Source organism: Girardinichthys multiradiatus, chromosome 17, assembly GCF_021462225.1.
Source record: "Girardinichthys multiradiatus isolate DD_20200921_A chromosome 17, DD_fGirMul_XY1, whole genome shotgun sequence".
Taxonomy (NCBI): Eukaryota; Metazoa; Chordata; class Actinopteri; order Cyprinodontiformes; family Goodeidae; genus Girardinichthys; species Girardinichthys multiradiatus.
This window is the reverse complement of record NC_061809.1, coordinates 652765-672171: the sequence shown is the minus strand read 5'-3', so window position 1 is coordinate 672171 and position 19407 is coordinate 652765. Positions and strand designations below refer to the sequence as shown.

The 19407-nt window shown below is 42.9% G+C and overlaps 1 protein-coding gene across 13 annotated transcripts in view; it reads left to right on the top strand.

Moving 5' to 3' along the window:
* zgc:162331 (uncharacterized protein LOC793007 homolog) overlaps positions 1 to 17533 on the top strand; it is a 45720-nt gene extending 28187 nt beyond the window's left edge. For 12 of the 13 annotated variants that reach the window (XM_047389934.1, XM_047389933.1, XM_047389936.1 and 9 more), the window contains 4 exons: positions 13723 to 13914; positions 14113 to 14266; positions 14344 to 14529; positions 14912 to 17533. In XM_047389934.1, coding sequence (XP_047245890.1) covers positions 13723 to 13914; positions 14113 to 14266; positions 14344 to 14529; positions 14912 to 15248 — 869 coding nt within the window. In that variant the 3' untranslated portion in view covers positions 15249 to 17533. The remainder of the gene's footprint in view (positions 1 to 13722; positions 13915 to 14112; positions 14267 to 14343; positions 14530 to 14911) is intronic. The other variant, XM_047389937.1, reaches the window with a different exon arrangement.
* Positions 17534 to 19407: the final 1874 nt, after the last annotated feature.

Sequence of the window (19407 nt, the reverse complement as noted above, 5' to 3'; positions counted from 1 at the left end):
AAAACTGTGTAATCACAGTAAATTTATTATGTAACAAGGGGAACAACTATATTTTCAAATAGGGCCAGATTGGTTAGGATAGATTTTCCCTGAAGAATTCAACTCATCATTTGAAAATTATTAGATTTTGTATTTACTAAGGTTATCTTTTTCTAACATTAATTTGTTTAATGATGTAAAATATTGATGTGAGACAAGGAAGAAATCTATAAGGAGGTAAATACGTTTCTACAGCACTATTCATGGAGCTTTATGATAAACTGTTATAAACTGTTTTGCTAAAGAGACTATAGGCTTTGTATTCCCCTACACTTTATCCCAAAGTATACAGGTCCTTCTCAAAATATTAGCATATTGTGATAAAGTTCATTATTTTCCATAATGTCATGATGAAAATTTAACATTCATATATTTTAGATTCATTGCACACTAACTGAAATATTTCAGGTCTTTTATTGTCTTAATACGGATGATTGTGGCATACAGCTCATGAAAACCCAAAATTCCTATCTCACAAAATTAGCATATCATTAAAAGGGTCTCTAAACGAGCTATGAACCTAATCATCTGAATCAACGAGTTAACTCTAAACACCTGCAAAAGATTCCTGAGGCCTTTAAAACTCCCAGCCTGGTTCATCACTCAAAACCCCAATCATGGGTAAGACTGCCGACCTGACTGCTGTCCAGAAGGACACTATTGACACCCTCAAGCAAGAAGGTAAGACACAGAAAGAAATTTCTGAACGAATAGGCTGTTCCCAGAGTGCTGTATCAAGGCACCTCAGTGGGAAGTCTGTGGGAAGGAAAAAGTGTGGCAGAAAACGCTGCACAACGAGAAGAGGTGACCGGACCCTGAGGAAGATTGTGGAGAAGGGCCGATTCCAGACCTTGGGGGACCTGCGGAAGCAGTGGACTGAGTCTGGAGTAGAAACATCCAGAACCACCGTGCACAGGCGTGTGCAGGAAATGGGCTACAGGTGCCGCATTCCCCAGGTCAAGCCACTTTTGAACCAGAAACAGCGGCAGAAGCGCCTGACCTGGGCTACAGAGAAGCAGCACTGGACTGTTGCTCAGTGGTCCAAAGTACTTTTTTTGGATGAAAGCAAATTCTGCATGTCATTCGGAAATCAAGGTGCCAGAGTCTGGAGGAAGACTGGGGAGAAGGAAATGCCAAAATGCCAGAAGTCCAGTGTCAAGTACCCACAGTCAGTGATGGTCTGGGGTGCCGTGTCAGCTGCTGGTGTTGGTCCACTGTGTTTTATCAAGAGCAGGGTCAATACAGCTAGCTATCAGGAGATTTTGGAGCACTTCATGCTTCCATCTGCTGAAAAGCTTTATGGAGATGAAGATTTCATTTTTCAGCACGACCTGGCACCTGCTCACAGTGCCAAAACCACTGGTAAATGGTTTACTGACCATGGTATCACTGTGCTCAATTGGCCTGCCAACTCTCCTGACCTGAACCCCATAGAGAATCTGTGGGATATTGTGAAGAGAACGTTGAGAGACTCAAGACCCAACACTCTGGATGAGCTAAAGGCCGCTATCGAAGCATCCTGGGCCTCCATAAGACCTCAGCAGTGCCACAGGCTGATTGCCTCCATGCCACGCCGCATTGAAGCAGTCATTTCTGCAAAAGGATTCCTGACCAAGTATTGAGTGCATAACTGTACATGATTATTTGAAGGTTGACGTTTTTTGTATTAAAAACACTTTTCTTTTATTGGTCGGATGAAATATGCTAATTTTGTGAGATAGGAATTTTGGGTTTTCATGAGCTGTATGCCAAAATCATCCGTATTAAGACAATAAAAGACCTGAAATATTTCAGTTAGTGTGCAATGAATCTAAAATATATGAATGTTAAATTTTCATCATGACATTATGGAAAATAATGAACTTTATCACAATATGCTAATATTTTGAGAAGGACCTGTAGTTGTACGACATCCATATCTAATAACTTGCTACTGAAAGCTAGCAACGGATTCCCTTGCTGTCTCAGAAAATGTTAATACATCTGCATTGTTATCTCAAATACCAATTTATCTAAAGGTCCTCGTACAGACTCCCTGCTGTTTTCCAGTTCTGGACCAGAGGACTTTGGTTAGCTTACAAAATATCCTTGGAGGTTCTCCTGGGTAAATCTAGTTCATATTCCTCCTGGTTACTCTAATTAAAAGCTCCAAGTCATTTTCCCTTTCTGCTGCAACAGTTATGTTGCCTTTTTAGCTTGTGCTCTGTTTACCTGGGCAGATTATCTTCTGTTAGTTGAAGCTAAAGCTGTTAGTTAATCAAGAAAGAAGGTACCTGTGGACCTCTGTGTACGAAAGGATGCAGACTACAAGAAGCTTTAGGTGTTTCTAAATGGTATTGTTTTGATGTTTGAAAAATTAAAACACCAGAAACTGTAGAGCATGGCAAAGGAAAATACACATGGCTTGGTGTATTTGCATGGGATCATCAAATACGCAAGTAGAGACGGAGCTGAGGGGATTAGGTAATCAGTTGTGGTACAGTGCATCAGCGAGTTGCAACAGAAATAGATATACGGACGGAGAGGACACAGAGGAATGATGTTTGAGGTCAGATCACGCAAGAGAGCATCTGGAGCAGCAGGAAAACAAAAGCTCAAGAAGCGGAGGAGAGGGACACGTGGATGGGTCACGTCAGCCGTCAGCCACGAGTGCCATCATTCATTAGCTTCAGTTCCGACTTTCAGAGACTGCTAAAGTCTGACTCAGATGATGTGTATTTTGGTGCATTGTCTATCCAGGGAAAACAGGCTGAACGCATAATGTTTCTGCAGTGTGATGTCCAGCTTTGAGACATTTATTGAGATCATTTGAATTGTTTCAGAAAGAAGGTCATTGAAAGTGTTTCAGAATGCATGTGATGCAGTACGCCACATGTGTTTAAACTCTAAAAGGATATAAACATGTTCTAGTAGAGCCAAAAGCAAAGATGACAGAACTGCATAATCTAATGTACATTGCAAAAATACCACATGAACTTTTTCACATTTTATCATGTTGCAACTGCAGAATTCCGTGTATGTATTTAACGATAGATCATTAAGAATTGGTACCTAATTGTTTGGTGAAAGGGAAATGATACATGAATTTCAAACCTTTCCAATAATAAAAACCTGAAAAGTGTGATGTGCACAACATTTGTTTTCAGTCCCCTTAGGTCAGCATTTTGCAGAACCACACCTCGTTGCAGTTAAAGCTCCCACAGAGTTGAGCTCGATAGCGGACTCAAAGTGGACCTCAGCCAGACACATCTGGATGCAAACCTCAATTTTTACTACTACCTAAGTATATGCGGTGTCACACATTAAACTGCTCGACGGGAAAGAAATCTTCACATCGGACTGTTTTATATGCAGTAACAAGCTGATGTGGACTGAGCTCTTTGTGTTGTGTTGTAGGTGCCCCGGTGTAGAAGAAATGGGTCTCGGCATCCAACTAGCTCATTAAACTTGCTACTATCAATTCAGAAGTATTTAACATATTACTCGCTGTCCATCGTCTTCATGTCCTTAACCGGTGTATTGTATTCCCTTCTTCGACCAGTGTGGTTTATTGGCCTTACATACCACCTTGTTTCTTTTGTTTATCCAACGCCTCAAGGCAAATTAGCTCTTCATCCTTGTTTGATGATGCCATGGCAGAAAGTGTGGGAAATATAGGAATTTTTCACATGAAATGTACAACATTACCTTACTCACATGACTGAATGGCATCCCCATCATGCAGTCAAGTTCTAGAGTTCTCCTAATGACATCATTAAAAGTGGCAGGACACTCATGATGTAAATTAAACCATTACATCGTAGCTCTGGCTGTACGTTTAGTTTTGTCATTTATAAAGCTAAGCCTCCACAAGGGTCTCAAGTCTTTTGGAGCCTCTAATATGTTTTCTCACAAGCTTTTCCTGTATTCAGCCCCATCAATCTTCCCATCAACTCTTATCAGCATCCCTGCATCTGCAAAAGCAAGCAAGCTTCACAGCATGATGCTGCCACCACCACATATCACTGTGGGAATGCTGTGTTCAGTATTGGGTTTGTGCATCACTTTGGATTTGGAATACAATACAAAAACTTGAGTCTTAGTCTTTTGTGTTTCTGCTACATGGAGTGTGAAAAACATTAAAAGAGTTTTTATAACTTTTTTGTTGGAACTCCATCATCCAGGTCAAATGTGTGGGTCCACACCCAATGGATTTTCTGCGAGCAGGGTCCCATACCTGAGCTGTGGATCTCTGCAGCTCCTCCAGCGTTACCGTGGACCTCTCGATTGCTTCTCCAATTAAGGTGCTCCTTTACAGAAATTAAGTTACATGCAGGTGGACTCTGTTTACTCATGAAGTGACTTCTGATGCAGTTGGCTGCTGTGAATTTTATTTCTGGGTATCAGAGCCAGGGGGGCTAAATACAAATGCAAACCACACCTTTCACATTTTCCTTTGCAAGGGATTTGAATAACTGTTGGTCATTTCCCCTAAACTTAAAATTATGCACCACTTTTTGTTGGTTCATCACATAAACTCCTATTCATGTTTAAAAGTTATTGGGTAAAATGTGACAAAATGTGGAAATAAATCATGTGTTGTAAAAACTCAAGCAAGGCCCTGTAGCTCCTACAAAACCTTGGGTTTATGTGTAAAAGGTTTGTGGGAACAGGGACTAATCTTTATTTAATCACGCACTATTCCAAGTGATTCTCCTGACAAAAACATGTGGTGTTAGTGATGAAGAAAAGCACCACAGAGTGAATGTTTGGTTGGCACGACCGGGTTGCCGGGGTCGGATGTGTCAGAGTTGTATTAGGGAAGCAAGAGGATTAGGCAAATACAGCAAAGAGCAATGTCAACAAACAAACACACACACATAACAAGTGCATACCTATCATTGATGCTTAGGCTGATTTCAACCACTTGCTTTTGTCATGGACACAAAGAAATTGTTGAGAAGGAAACCTTAATTAAATGACTATATGAAATGTAGTTTAACTACACAGCTTATTTCATGTCCTAATTGACCTAAAGCATTTATTCCCCTTTCACACTGCTGCATGTTTGCCTTTTGTTTCAATAGCATAGGAAGATTTGATGCCACTGCAAAATAAAAAGCACTGCTGTAGCACTACTGCTACATAATCAACTGAACGGAGACTCAAATATTGCAGCAATGAGCCACTAAGAGAATCAATCTCACACAAAGTTGAGAAAACACTTCATCGCTTGCTGTGGGATTATGTTGCACAATAATTATCTGACCCTTCAGGGGCACTCATAGAACATTAACATAGTGTTCTAAGACGGTCATATATAAAATTAACAACACAGTGACTTGATGGTAAAGTAACTTAGCAGATCATTGTGAATTTCACACCACTAATCCAACTATTCACACACTATTCAGAACAAGCATTCTTTCAAAGCAACACCCAGATTTTAAAGACAAGGGAAGATTTTATGTTTACCAGAATCCCCAATATTTTACCACATTTGCACTCCAGATGGGTCTTTAACCTGAGGAGAGTTCCCCAGCATTACTTGTCCTGAGCTACCTCTTCCAGCTCATCCAAGGGGTTCCCAAGGAGCTGTAAACATTTTAATGCAAAAGAGCAGTTTTCTACACTGATTTACTAAAGGATTGAGTTTCTCACCCCGTCTCGGGTACCCTAACCCTACATACCCTAACCCTTAGGCACAAGCTGAGACTAGCACAAATGTTTTTACAAATTTGACAACAAACTTTGAAGTGGCTGTGCATGCATGACAATCGAGTCATGCATGCCACAACCTGGAATTAAAATGGTTTGTTTGAGAGTTTGCACCATTTCATTTACAGAATATGCCTACAACACTGAAAATGTGTTACTTTTTTATTGAGAAGCAAAAACAAATAGGATAAAATAACAGAGAACTTCAGTGTGCATAACTGTCTGATGGTGCTATGGGGGAACATCTAAGATTTGGTTATTTTTTCTAGCCTCACCCTGACTTGTACTTCTCAACAACTTTGTCCCTGACTTGTTTGGAGAGCTCCTTGGTCTTCATGGTGTGATGTCTCTTGCTTAGTGGTGTTGCAGCCTCTGGGGTCTTTCAGAAACGGTGTGTTTACACTGACAGATCATGTGACACATTATTTCAGTAATTATGTGACCTTTGAAGGTAATTGGTTGAACCATAACTTTATAGGAGCGTCATAGAAAAGAGGGTAGATACATATGGTGAAGTTAACCATCCTTTTCTTTTTTTTATTTCACTTCACCATCATAGATTATTTTGTGCAGATCCACCACATGAAATAAAATAAAAAATAAAAACATTTTAATTACAGGTTGGAATGAAAAGTGAAGGGGGTGATTACTTTTGCAAGGCACTGTATAGATGAAGTCCAAGTTGCCTGCCGTCTATGAATGTGTGAGTCAGTTGTTGAATGTGAGTAGCAGGGATCTGAGTGGTTGGCCCAGAAAAGTAATAGATATTGTCAAACAGAAAACTGGATTGAGGAAAATAAATGCCACCAGTGCTGCCAAAAAGCAGAAAAAATATACAGCATTAGATATTATAGGTCCCATTTGCAGTCATGATAAACAGATTCCACCATGTGAATGCTTATTAAACATGGACTAAGCCACCCCATATGAGCAAAAGACAAAAAGACATAGATTTCAAAAGGGTTGCTTTTTATTCTCGCTACCATGTCACTGTAAATGTGATTATCTCTGTTGGTTTTATGCTTTGTTTGATGCAAGAATTTGATGATAGATCCAGATAAAGTCCAAATGAAAGTAACTATAAAAGGGAATTTATTGGACAATCAGATAAGCAATACATGGGCTGTCTATTTGCCGAAAAATGGGACAAGAATTTGCTCAGATAAATGTCACCTCCTTTCATTTTAATATCCTCATCTCATTCAGATGCTAATTTCAGTCCTTTTTATTCTTTTGGACAGGTTTTAGAATCTGTCAAACACATGAAAGACGATCCTAAGCAGTTATAGAGGGGAAACACAAAGGTACATCCAACTTCTACATAAGTAATGATAAATATATTTTTCTGACATCTACACGTAATCCTCTTACTCCTTTAAAAGGGAAACATTATGAAATGTCTTTCACTTGAAGAATAAAAGTATAAACTTCGAAAGACTTAATAGGTATATGTGAAGGCAGCATCACAATCTAATATTATCTGAAAAATCTACATTATTTTAGAAATAATAAAGCAACTGAAAACTCATATTAAATAGTCATCCTACCAGTTAAGTTTAAAACAGATCAAAGAATATTAAATTAGTTTCCATTCTGCTGCATCTGCCTTGTCATTAGTTTCTGGCTCTTGTTGTCATGATTTTGTTGTTTAACTCTTTTACTGATTGTTATGTCATGTACCTGTGCAAACACTTAGGAAATCATTAGTCCTAATAGATACTGTCCCAGATTCTAGATGTAGGCTAACGACCATTGATCAAATGATACAAAAATGATCAATAATCCCCATCAAAAGCATTAAAAACCAGGGTTAAATGAGGATTTGGTATAAAGCAGTCTGTGGCTTTGGGTGGAGGTGGTGCATGGGAGAAAACAGACAAAAAATGAAATCTCTCTGAAAACATTTGGACATAAAATCAGATATGTGGTCAACTTATATGACCCATCATGAATTGTATTTCCTGATAGTGTCCTCTGACCACCTCATAGTGTTGATTGATAACCTGGAACAGCTGCAGGACGATGTAAAAGGTGCATTGATTTAAAAGAAAACTGTTAAAATATGTAACCCTGACAATTTCTAAATAAGTGTTCTGATGGTCTGACGAGTAAAGAGCTGTTGTAGCACATATCATTTCATAATACCAATTTTAATATTATACAAAGAAAACCTGAAAACACAAAGAACAGTTTTCAAACAAGTATTTCATTTTTCAAAAGGAAAATGTTACCCAAACCAACCTATAAGAAAATAAAATTCCTCCCTTGTTAAATCGTGAATTTACTGGATGAAATTATTATCATTTATTTCAATTTATTTCAATTTGGGGCTGCACAGTGGTGCAGTTGGTAGCACTGTTGCCTTGCAGCAAGAAGGTCCTGGGTTCAATTCCTGACCGGGGGTCTTTCTGCATGGAGTATACATGTTCTCCCCGTGCATGCGTGGGTTCTTACTGGGTACTCCAGCTTCCTCCCACAGTCCACAGACATGCCTGTTAGGTTAATTGGTCACCCTAAATTGCCCTTAGGTTTATGAATGAGTGTGTGCTTGGTTGTTTGTGTGTTGCCCTGAGATGGACTGGCGACCTGTCCAGGATGTACCTCGTCTCTCGCCCATAGACTGCTGGAGATAGGCACCAGCTCCCCCGTGACCCACTATGGAATAAGCGGTGGAAAATGACTGACTGACTATTTCAATTTCACAAGTCTGATTACTACCAAACCTGTAGAATCAAGATATTACCTAAATAGAATAATAATAATAGACAACATGAAGTAGGCAAAAAGCCAGTGAATGCCAGTGAAGCACACTAAGAACAAGTTATCTGTTTCTGATACTAAAATTGGTTTGTCGATCTGAAACATGAACTGGAGCAAAGAAAAAAGAAGAAACCTGCAAGGGAGCAAATATCTTTTACTATACTTGAGCTGGGTGAACAATCCAGGTTTGTGTCTAATAATCCTTTAATAAATAAATAAAACGTTCTGCATTAAATCTGACAGAAAGATCCTGGCCTGGACTGATGTTAAGTACCACCAGAGTGCATATTTCTTTCTAATATATTTAATGTATTAGCATGGATATTTTCAGCTGCGTTTTGCCAATCTGATGGCCAAAGAAATATACAGCAGCAATAAATCTCAAAGGGAAAGAACATGACTTTTAAATTTGCTTTTTTTAAAACTGAGCCAGGCTGCCAGTGTTTTTCAGTACTGTACCCTGTATCCTTATAAGCACGTGTCTGGTGTGTGTGCTTTGATGTGTATGCCATCATCTCTGCACAAGATCACGGGATCTCTCCAACTGTCTCTACCATTGCAGAAATCCTCCCATCTGTCACTCCTAATCAGCAGAGAGCAGCTTGTATGTTCACAGGGTCTTACAGCGGGATGACATCGCCCCACACACACACATAAACACACACACACGGATTACACTCATGCTGACACAGTAATTCATCGAGCGGAATCCTGCAACCCTCTGGCCGTTGCTCATAACAACATCTGGAAACACAAAAAAGGCGTTAAAACATTTACAAGCTGCACAAAAAATCCTTATTTATGATAGAATTTATAACTAGCTTTTTTTAACTAGCATAAACATCCTGTGGTGAATTATGTAATTTCAAGCATTGCAGATTTTGTTCATAAACAAATTTAACCACCATCATAACGTGGTGGAGGGGTTTGAGTGCTCGAATGATCCTAGAGGCTATGTTGTCTGGGGCTTAAATGCCCCTGGTAGGGTCTCCCATGGCAAACAGGCTCTAGGTGATGGGTCAGACAAAGAGCGGTTCGACAATCCCTCATGATTACTACAGAATTGAGGCACGTGACGTCGCCCGGTACGGCGGAGCCGGGGTCCCACCCTGGAGCCAGGCCTGGGGTCGGGACTCATCGGAGAGTGCCTGGTGGCCGGGTTGCTCCTCGCGGGACCCGGCCGGGCCAAGCCCGAACGAGAGACGTGAGACCATCCCCCAGTGGGCCCACCACCTGCAGGGGGAACCGTGAGGGACCGGTGCAAAGAGGATTGGGCGGCGGACGAAGGTGGAGACCTCGGCGGCCTGATCCGCGGATGCTTAGGCTGGCTCTAGGGACGTGGAATGTCACCTCGCTGGAGGGAAAGGAGCCTGAGCTGGTGCGGGAGGTCGAGAGATATTGACTAGAAATAGTCGGGCTCGCCTCCACGCACAGCGTGGGCTCTGGAACCCATCTCCTTGAGAGGGGCTGGACTCTCTTCTACTCTGGAGTGGCCCGCGGGGAGAGGCGGCGGGCTGATGTGGGTTTGCTTGTTGCCCCCCAGCTCAGCCATCTCTTGTTGGGGTTTACCCCAGTGGATGAGAGGGTCGCATCCCTGCGCCTTCGGATTGGGGAGATGTCTCTGACTATCATTTCGGCCTACGGGCTGAGTGGTAGTGCGGAGTACCCGGCCTTCTTGGCGTCCCTGTCGAGGGTGCTGGATAGTGCCCCTCCCGGGGACTCCATTACTCTGCTGGGGGACTTCAACGCCCACGTGGGGAACGACAGTGACACCTGGAGAGGCGTGATTGGGAGGAATGTCCTCCCCGATCTGAATCCAAGCGGTGTTTTGTTATTGGACTTCTGTGCTAGTCATGGATTGTCCATAATGAACACCATGTTCAAACATAAGGGTGTCCATCAGTGCACTTGGCACCAGGATACCCTAGGCAGGAGGTAAATGATCGACTTTGTTGTCGTATCATCAGACCTTCGGCCGCATGTTTTGGACACTCGGGTGAAGAGAGGGGATGAGCTGTCCACTGATCACCACCTGGTGGTGAGTTGGGTCCGCTGGAGGAGGAGAAAGCCGGACAGACTTGGCAGGCCCAAGCGCATAGTGAGGGTCTGCTGGGAACGTCTGGCAGAGCCCTCGGCCAGGGATGTATTCAACTCTCACCTCCGGGAGAGCTTTGACCAGATTCCGAGGGATGTTGGAGACATAGAGTCCGAATGGACCATGTTCTCCACATCTATTTTCGATGCTGCTGCCCATAGCTGCGGCCGTAAGGTCTGCGGTGCCTGTCGTGGCGGCAATCCCCGAACCCGGTGGTGGACAAGCTGAAGAAGGAGTCCTATCGGCTGTGGTTGGCTTGTGGGACTCCTGACGCGGCTGACGGGTACCGTGGGGCCAAGCGTGCCGCGGCCCGGGCGGTGGCAGAGGCAAAAACTCCTGGGAGGAGTTTGGTGAGGCCATGGAGAAGGACTACCGGTTGGCCCCAAAGCGATTCTGGCAAACCGTCCGGCGCCTCAGGAGGGGGAAGCAGTGCTTCGCCAACACTGTTTATAGTGGGGGTGGGGAGCTGCTGACCTCGACTGGGGACATTATCGGCCGGTGGAAGGAGTACTTCGAGGATCTCCTCAATCCTGCCATCACGCATTCCCTGGTGGAAACAGAGGCTGGGGACTCTTTCATCACCCAGGCTGAAGTCACCGAGGTGGTTAAAAAGCTCCGCAGTGGCAGGGCTTCGGGGTTGGATGAGATCCGCCCTGAGTACCTCAAGTCTTTGGATGTTGTGGGGCTGTCATGGTTGACACACCTCTTCAACATTGCGTGGCGGACGGGGACAGTGCCTTTGGAGTGGCAGACTGGGGTGGTGGTCCCCCTTCATAAGAAGGGTGACCGGAGGGTGTGTTCCAACTACAGGGGGATCACACTCCTCAGCCTCCCTGGTAAGGCCTACGCCAGGGTATTGGAGAGGAGAGTCCGGCCGATAGTCGAACCCCGGCTTCAGGAGGAGCAGTGTGGTTTTCGTCCCGGCCATGGGACACTGGACCAGCTCTATACCCTCTACAGGGTACTCGAGGGTTCATGGGAGTTTGCCCAACCGGTCCACATGTGTTTTGTGGACCTGGAGAAGGAATTCGACTGTGTCCCTCGTGATGCCCTGTGGGGGGTGCTCCAGGAGTATGGAATCGGGGGCCCTTTATTAGGGGCCATCCGGTCTCTGTACAAGTGGAGCAGGAGTTTGGTCCGCATTGCCGGCACTAAGTCAGACCTGTTCCCGGTGCATGTTGGACTCCGGCAGGGATGCCCTTTGTCACCAGTCCTGTTCATAGCTTTTATGGACAGGATTTCTAGGCGCAGCCAAGGGCCGGAGGGGGTCTGGTTTGGGGATCAGAGGATTTCGTCTCTTCTTTTTGCAGATGACGTGGTCCTGCTGGCCCTCTCTAGCCAAGACCTACAGCATGCACTGGGGTGTGAAGCGGCTGGGATGAAGATCAGCTCCTCCAGGTCAGAGGCCATGGTTCTCGACCGGAAAAGGGTGGCTTGTCCTCTTCAGGTTGGAGGGGAGTTCCTGCCTCAAGTGGACGAGTTTAAGTATCTCGGGGTCTTGTTCACGAGTGAGGGAAGAATGGAGCGGGAGATCGACAGATGAATCGGTGCGGCTGCCGCAGTAATGGGGGCGCTGTGCCAGTCCGTTGTGGTGAAGAGAGAGCTGAGCCGAAAAGTGAAGCTCTCGATTTACCGGTTGGTCTACGTTCCTACCCTCACCTATGGCCATGAACTTTGGGTCATGACCGAAAGAACGAGATCCCGGATACAAGCGGCTGAAATGAGCTTCCTCCGTAGGGTGGCCGGGCACACCCTTAGAGATAGGGTGAGGAGCTTGGCCATCCGGGAGGAGCTCGGAGTAGAGCCGCTGCTCCTCCACATCGAGAGGAGCCAGTTGAGGTGGCTCGGGCATCTATACCGGATGCCTCCTGGACGCCTTCCTTGGGAGGTGTTCCAGGCACGTCCCACCGGGAGGAGGCCCAGGGGACGGCCCAGGACACGCTGGAGGGACTATGTCTCTCGGCTGGCCTGGGAACGCCTTGGGCTCCCCCTGGAGGAGCTGGAGGAGGTGTCTGGGGAGAGGGACGTCTGGGCGTCTCTGCTGAGTCTGCTGCCCCCGCGACCCGGTCCCGGATAAAGCGGAAGACGACGAGTACGAGTACAAATTTAACAAAATTGTAAAGCAATGTGCAGTAGCTAGGCATGGTCAGTTGGCCATCCATCAGTCCATCTGTTTGATCCATCCATCCATCCATCCATCCTTTTATTCATCTGTCCATCTGCTTGTCCATCGATCAATACTTCCTTCCTTCTGACCAGACTTTTAGCAGGTTCCATGTCCATCCAGGGGCTGGTGTCTATCTTCTGCAGTCACTGGAAGTTAGGCAGGTTAAACTCTGGACAGATCGCCAGTCATGTGGGAATATCTCCCATAAATGTACAGAAATCGTTCATATTTCTTATTTAACATAGCCTAAAAACAACCAGCAGACACTGGAAATGTGAGTCTGGAAAGCCTGCGCTTTTGACATTGAAGTTTAGAAACCACTGGTTGTTCAACTGTGAATGTTGCATCATATCTAAAACCATTCCTCCAGTAACTCAAATACCACATTTAACAAAAAAATCACAATGTTTGATACAATGCTTGTTAAAAATGTAATAGATGTTACATTTTCTAGCAGTCCTGTGTTTGACAGGGGACAGCTTTTGTGGTTGCACCACATGCTTCTTTTTGCAATGAATGTGATCTAAGAGGAAGACTGGTAAAAAGAGAAAAAATGGACCTAGATGTTATAAATTTAGGTCTATGTGAAGCAAATGTGAAGTAAAAGTACTCCAAATAAATCAAATAAGCTTACAACAATAGCACTACGTCAACAAAACTTTGCAGAAATTCCTAAAACAACAGTACATAGCCACAGCACATGTGGACATATTGAAACTTTACTGTTATAAAGTCTAAATTAGCTTTTTTTCAAAGAAAATGGAGGAGTTTCTGATATCGTCCATATTTTCTCTGACAAATTGCTGCAAGGACTTTAAACCGTAAGAACAGTGGGAGAGGACATTTTTACAGTTTGATCTGGCCCATCCGTTTCATGCAGTAAAGTTAATAACAGGATTAAGATAAAAACAAAGGTCCATATGATGACGGCTGGTCTTTGCTGTTTTTGTCTTGTTTTAATCAGGTCTGTCCTGTGTCCCTGTAATGCCACCTCGTCGGGGTTCCTTCTACGTGGAGAGCGGAACAGGCATGTCGATTGGTAGTGTGCTGGCCTTCTGGTGCAGAGAGGGATACCAGCTGGTCGGCAGCGACACGATCTCCTGCCATGTCAGACGTGGCAAACCACAGTGGAGCAACTACCTACCTGTCTGTGAAGGTGTACAGATTTATCTCTGAATAAGCTTTATTTAATCATATGTATACCATGTTAAAAAAGGTAAACATTATTTTCTTATATCTCAGCCTTAAAGCTAATAGTTTCTTTTCCATGTTCAAATTATTTTTCCGATGAAAAAAAAAGCTGGAATAAAATTAATCAGAGGTGTTAACATAAGCATGTTTTACCTTAAAACAGCGATCCCCAGACCGGAGGACCGTGGACTAAGAGTGGCTGTTTTGGCTTCTGTTGTGAGTGGAATCGTAATTTTTGCCATGTCCCTGTCCTTTTTGGTCTGCTGCCTGCAGGAGCGATCTAACCGGGACCGTGCCAAGAAAGAGGGTCGAAGCAGGTGGGCCTGGAAACAGGGCAGGGAGATGTTGGGTATTCTCTAGTTGTAGTAAGCTGAAAGGTCTTTATCTTGGTCAGACGCAGGGAGAAGCGATCAGGCCGCCGCAGTGAGTGCTGGCTGGAGACAGAAGAAGGAGAGTGGGAAGCCTTCCCTCCACCCAAGATCTTCCACCTCTCCCAAAGGATGAACCCACGTCTGGCTCCTGACAGTCCCCTCTACCTAACAGGAGGCCTCAGTGGATACGAGAACAGAGGATACCAACGGTAAGCCATCATAATAAACTAAATCAGGGAGAGAGGGAATGCTTTTTATTATAAGATTTAGGGGATGTGTGTTGTCCTGGTGCACTACAATCTTATAAGTTCTTCATGTGTTAATGGCAAGGATTGACACATATAAAATGTCAGGCTGCATTGTTCTTGATGTTATCATCACAAGCCTGACCCTTCAACCCAAACCTTAAACACAAACGTGTGTCATTGTCAGAGTGGTGGTGCTTTAGAGTGATGTGGCCTCAGAGTGTCACTGAGAGTCTGCTTTCAAATATTTTTGAACCCTGGAACCTTAGGAATGTTGAACTTTAGCATTGTAGCCGTTTAAGGGCTGACATTGTTCTTCTTGTTGCTCTTTCTGTGTCCTTTTCAGGAGTCAGGAGAGTTTGCTGAAGACCTCTCTGCCCGGACTCTACCGTTCTGAGGCTCAGCTGTACCCACATGTCGTCCTTCAAAGGGTCCCAACACCTACTGCACCCTCTGCTCCTTCTGCTCCATCAGCCCCTTTGTACCTCCACCTTCCCCCATCTTCTTCAGCAGGCTCCTCCCCAGCCCACACCACTACCCAAAGCCAGCCACGGATCTTGGCACAGTACCCTACACCAACATATCCGCCCAACCCCAACACAGCAGTGCCCGCTTACCCTCACCCAACACCAGCACCCATTTACCCCAATCCTAACCCGCCACCTCAGAGGCCATGGCAGTAGCTTTGTCTTCGAGTATCCAGTTCTTCAGGGTGTTTTAGCTGACTATGCAGAAGGAACGCAAAGACAAAAAAAAGGTCTGAGTCACGTTCTGGAGAAATCCTTTTGCTCTTTTCTATCCCTGTTTTCTCCCACAGAAAATACCTTGCTCCAATACAGACATGAAGGACATGCAGCAAACAGCAAAGAACTCTTTGTTACTGCATGTTTGATGGACTTTTCCTGCCGCCAGAACTCCGGCAGTGATCAATTGAGTTTTCTTCCGTAATTGCTGCTGCGATATTTGCAGAAATAGAAAGTCATTGGGGAAATTTAGCTTTCTACATGATCTTACAAGAAACTCTATCAAGCCAGTGAAGGAAGGACCTTGGGTTGGGGTTATAATTTGTGCACTAACCTCATTCTTAAGAGAAACCTGCCATTGTAGGTGTGTTTAGGCAGCTCTAAGCCATTTAATGTATTTTCTATCATTAACCACTCATAATAAGATTCCTATCAGCCTTTTCCATGTGTTGCTGGTCTAATAAAGTTTTAACCGAATGAAGGGATGTATAGGTATCGACGTAGCCTCTGTAATAAAACATCATGTTGACCAGAGCTGTAAGTAAGTTCATGAATGCCGCTCTGGTACTTTCTGGACCTATGACTAGCACGGACACTGTGACTGAAATGCTGCTGTTCTTCCAGCCCCTAAAACAAGTCTATCTTGCACATTTTGTGTGCATTTCAAAATTTAGAGATGCTTTTCAGCTGATCTTCAACACCAAAACAGTTCTATTAATGTTTTCTCTTTGTGTTTTCTTACAAAACCTATGGTCGAGCATTTAACTGACTAGATATTGTAGCATTGCCTGACAGGGGCATACTGATCTGCATAGGTTCCAGTACTTAGAGCCTTATGTGGGACCTATTGGACCAGGGTCCAAAGAGAAGAAAATAATAGTTTTGAACATAATCTCTGGTTCTATATAATTAAGGTTGCATAAAAGAGGGCAAATCTATTGTTGATATCCTGTAAACTCTGCTAAGCTTGTGTGTAAAGTTTAGGCACATAGATATAATCCCTTGGAAATCCTTACACATTTTGGAGTGCAAAGAAACACTGTTCATGTTTACAAAATCAAAACGTTTGGGGTGTCTACCAGTTTTTTGACTGTTCTTCTATGCACAATAGCTCAAGGTTAATCAGATAGAATGGGCAATGCCTATGACCAGCATGTGGACTATGACATTACTGATTTAACAAATAAAAATGCTTTGATCTAAATCGCTTCATTGTATCTCTGGGTGTATGTTCATGGTCGATGTCCTGCTGGAAGTTGAGCCCTCGCCCCAGTCTTAAGCAGCCTCTAAGAGGTTTTCTTCCAGGATTGCTCTTGTACTTAGCTCCATCCATCTTTCCTTTAACTGTGACAGCTTCTCTGTCCCTGTTGAAGAATATCATCCTGGCAGCATGAGGCTGGGAATGGTTTGTTCAGGGTATTGTGCAATATTAGTTTTCTGCATTCTGACTAGAGTAACACTTTCCATGTTTCTTGTGTGCCCTACATGCGTTGTGGCAATGGCTTTGTTCTTGCCGTTCCTCCATATAAAGGTCTGTATTGTGCAGTGTTGACTTAAAATCATGCTGTTGACATATTTTCCCAATTGAGTTGTGGATCTCTGCAACTCCTCCAGAGTTACCATGGGCCGTTCGGCTGCTTCTCTGATAAATGTTTTTCTTACCCAGCCAGTCAGTTTAGGTGCATCTACTACAAACCTAAATTATGCAGAGGTGGATTTTATTTATTAATCAGGTGACTTCTTAAGGGAAATGGATCATCTGAATTTTATTGGAGGGTATCAGAGGAAAGGGGGCTGGTTTCAATTTTTTAGATTTGTATTTGTAAACGGAAGGAAAAATCTTGCATTCTTTTCCTTCCACTTTACAATAAAATCCTGCTTTGTTGTTTTTAACATGAAATCTCAATAAAACATTTTGAGGTTTGTGTTTGTAACATGATAAATGTGAAAAGGTTTAAGCTGAATACTTTTGCAAAGCACTGTAAATAAACTACATAACCTTCAACTTTTTTTGTCCCAGTAATATCATGCATATGCATTGAAGTTATATGCAGAAGTTTTAATTGCCTACTTTTTATTTTAATAGTTGAACTTGAATTAAAACACAAATAAACCTGCTGCTTTCAGTTTTAAACAACTTGAGCTGTACAGTTTTTCATGAATTCTTAAAGTGAACTGCTGTGTAAGACAGATGAAACTAAATAAATTCATTTTGTTTAATTTCACATTATTAGGTTCACCTTGTTTTTATTTCTGACAATCACAGAAAATAGGGTTGGACAAATAGTGTTACACAAATGCTAAGTTGCTCTTCAAACAAGGTATCACAGTAGTAGTACTACATAGTACTACTACATCGTCCTATGAGAAAAAGTATTCACTCCCTTAACTGGCTTTACAACCTTTGGCTGCAACAATTTCTGTTAAACAACTGGCAGTGAGTCTTTTACTTCACTGTTGATGAATTTGGTCCAAAGCTTCTTTGCAGAGTTGTTTTCATTCAGTCACATTTTCGAGCATGAACAGCCTGTTTACAGTGAACCTACAGCGTCTCAATCAAGTTTAAGTCCAGACTTTGACTAGTCCACTCCAAACCTACACTACAGCCTGAGGGTTGGTTCAAATTTATTTATTTTATTCGTGATGTCAGTAACTTCTCTCTTATAAAACATTGGAAAGATGTCATATTACCATGAGCTTGATGGAAAGTAAATACATTTTCAGACAGGTGGAAGCCCATATCAACCCACTGGACCAGCTGAAAATCATGAATCCACTCCAGCCCCACCAAAAATAAAGTTTTTGATTTAATTTTGCATCCGACTGTAAGTTTTACAACAGCATCCTAGGTTATATAGCGGTTAAAATGTGTCATTACGGCTACAAACCTGGAATGAATTATTCCAAATATAATTCCAGAAATTGAATAAATACTCTGTGGAAAAGTGTGGCAAGATATCTCATCTCATCAGCAACTAAAACTAAATCCTTTTTAGTGATCTGCCATTCCTCTGCTACAATCTTTAACAGATCATCCATTTTTGACCTGTATGGCCCTCAGACACTGCTTTCGTTTGACGCACACAACACTTTAGAAAATGCAAAAGATATAATTCTGTCATAATGGCTGTCCATGCATTTGAGCTATCCTACCCGCTTTTAGTGATCCTGTGACTTTTCCTTCATCTCGCTGTAGAGCATGGATATTGCTGTGTCCTAAAAGCTGCAATAAAAGCAGCTTGTCCAAGTCATATCCTCTTCACGGCACGAGTATATCCCCATTACTCTTATTGTAACGTAGTTATCTAAAATGTGATTCTACCTCCAAACCCTAAGCGGTAGAGTCCAATTTAGGTTGCAAAAATGTAAATTTGACCTCCCTGATTGAGTTATGTCATCGATTATGCCGCTGCTCAGTTATGGATGTAATACCACTCTCTTTTATGGTAAAGAATCAACAGCATTGCCACCTAATTGCTTTATTATTTACCTTTTATTTAAAATAACCTCTAAAGGCATATTTCATTATCTGTATCTGTGTTCGTGTTGCATCTGTAAAGAGACAGACAAGAAGAAGATTTTTGCATTTCAGGGGAAAAACCAACAGTAAACACCTGCTCATTTGTTTTGTGTCTGCTCGGTTCGAATATGTTTGCATGCCGTGAAAGCTGAAAGCTCGACAGGAGTTTCACAGGCTGGTTAAAGATTGATAAACCTGTAAGAGGTAAGAGATCTTTTATGTGTACTGCTATTTTTTTCCTCTAACTGCAAACAGAATTGGTGTATAAAAGTAAAATTAAATGATCAGTGGGGCGGTTATGTGTAATTTAAAGTCTTATTGCTGATTTCCATCCATGTACTTTAAACGCATTTCAAAACTGTGCATTAAGCAAAAAAGCATAATTAAGGCTATAAAGATTTTAATCTGCTGATATTTAACTTTAAAACATAAAACCCAAGCTGAATTACGGTGTTTTAAGCTATAAATGTTTGCAGAACAGCCCAGCAGCTCTTCAGAGATTTTTTTTTTTTTGTCTCCACCATCTTTATCCTCAGGGTTCCAAATGGGATCCAAAGATCGAAACACATCAGACATCTG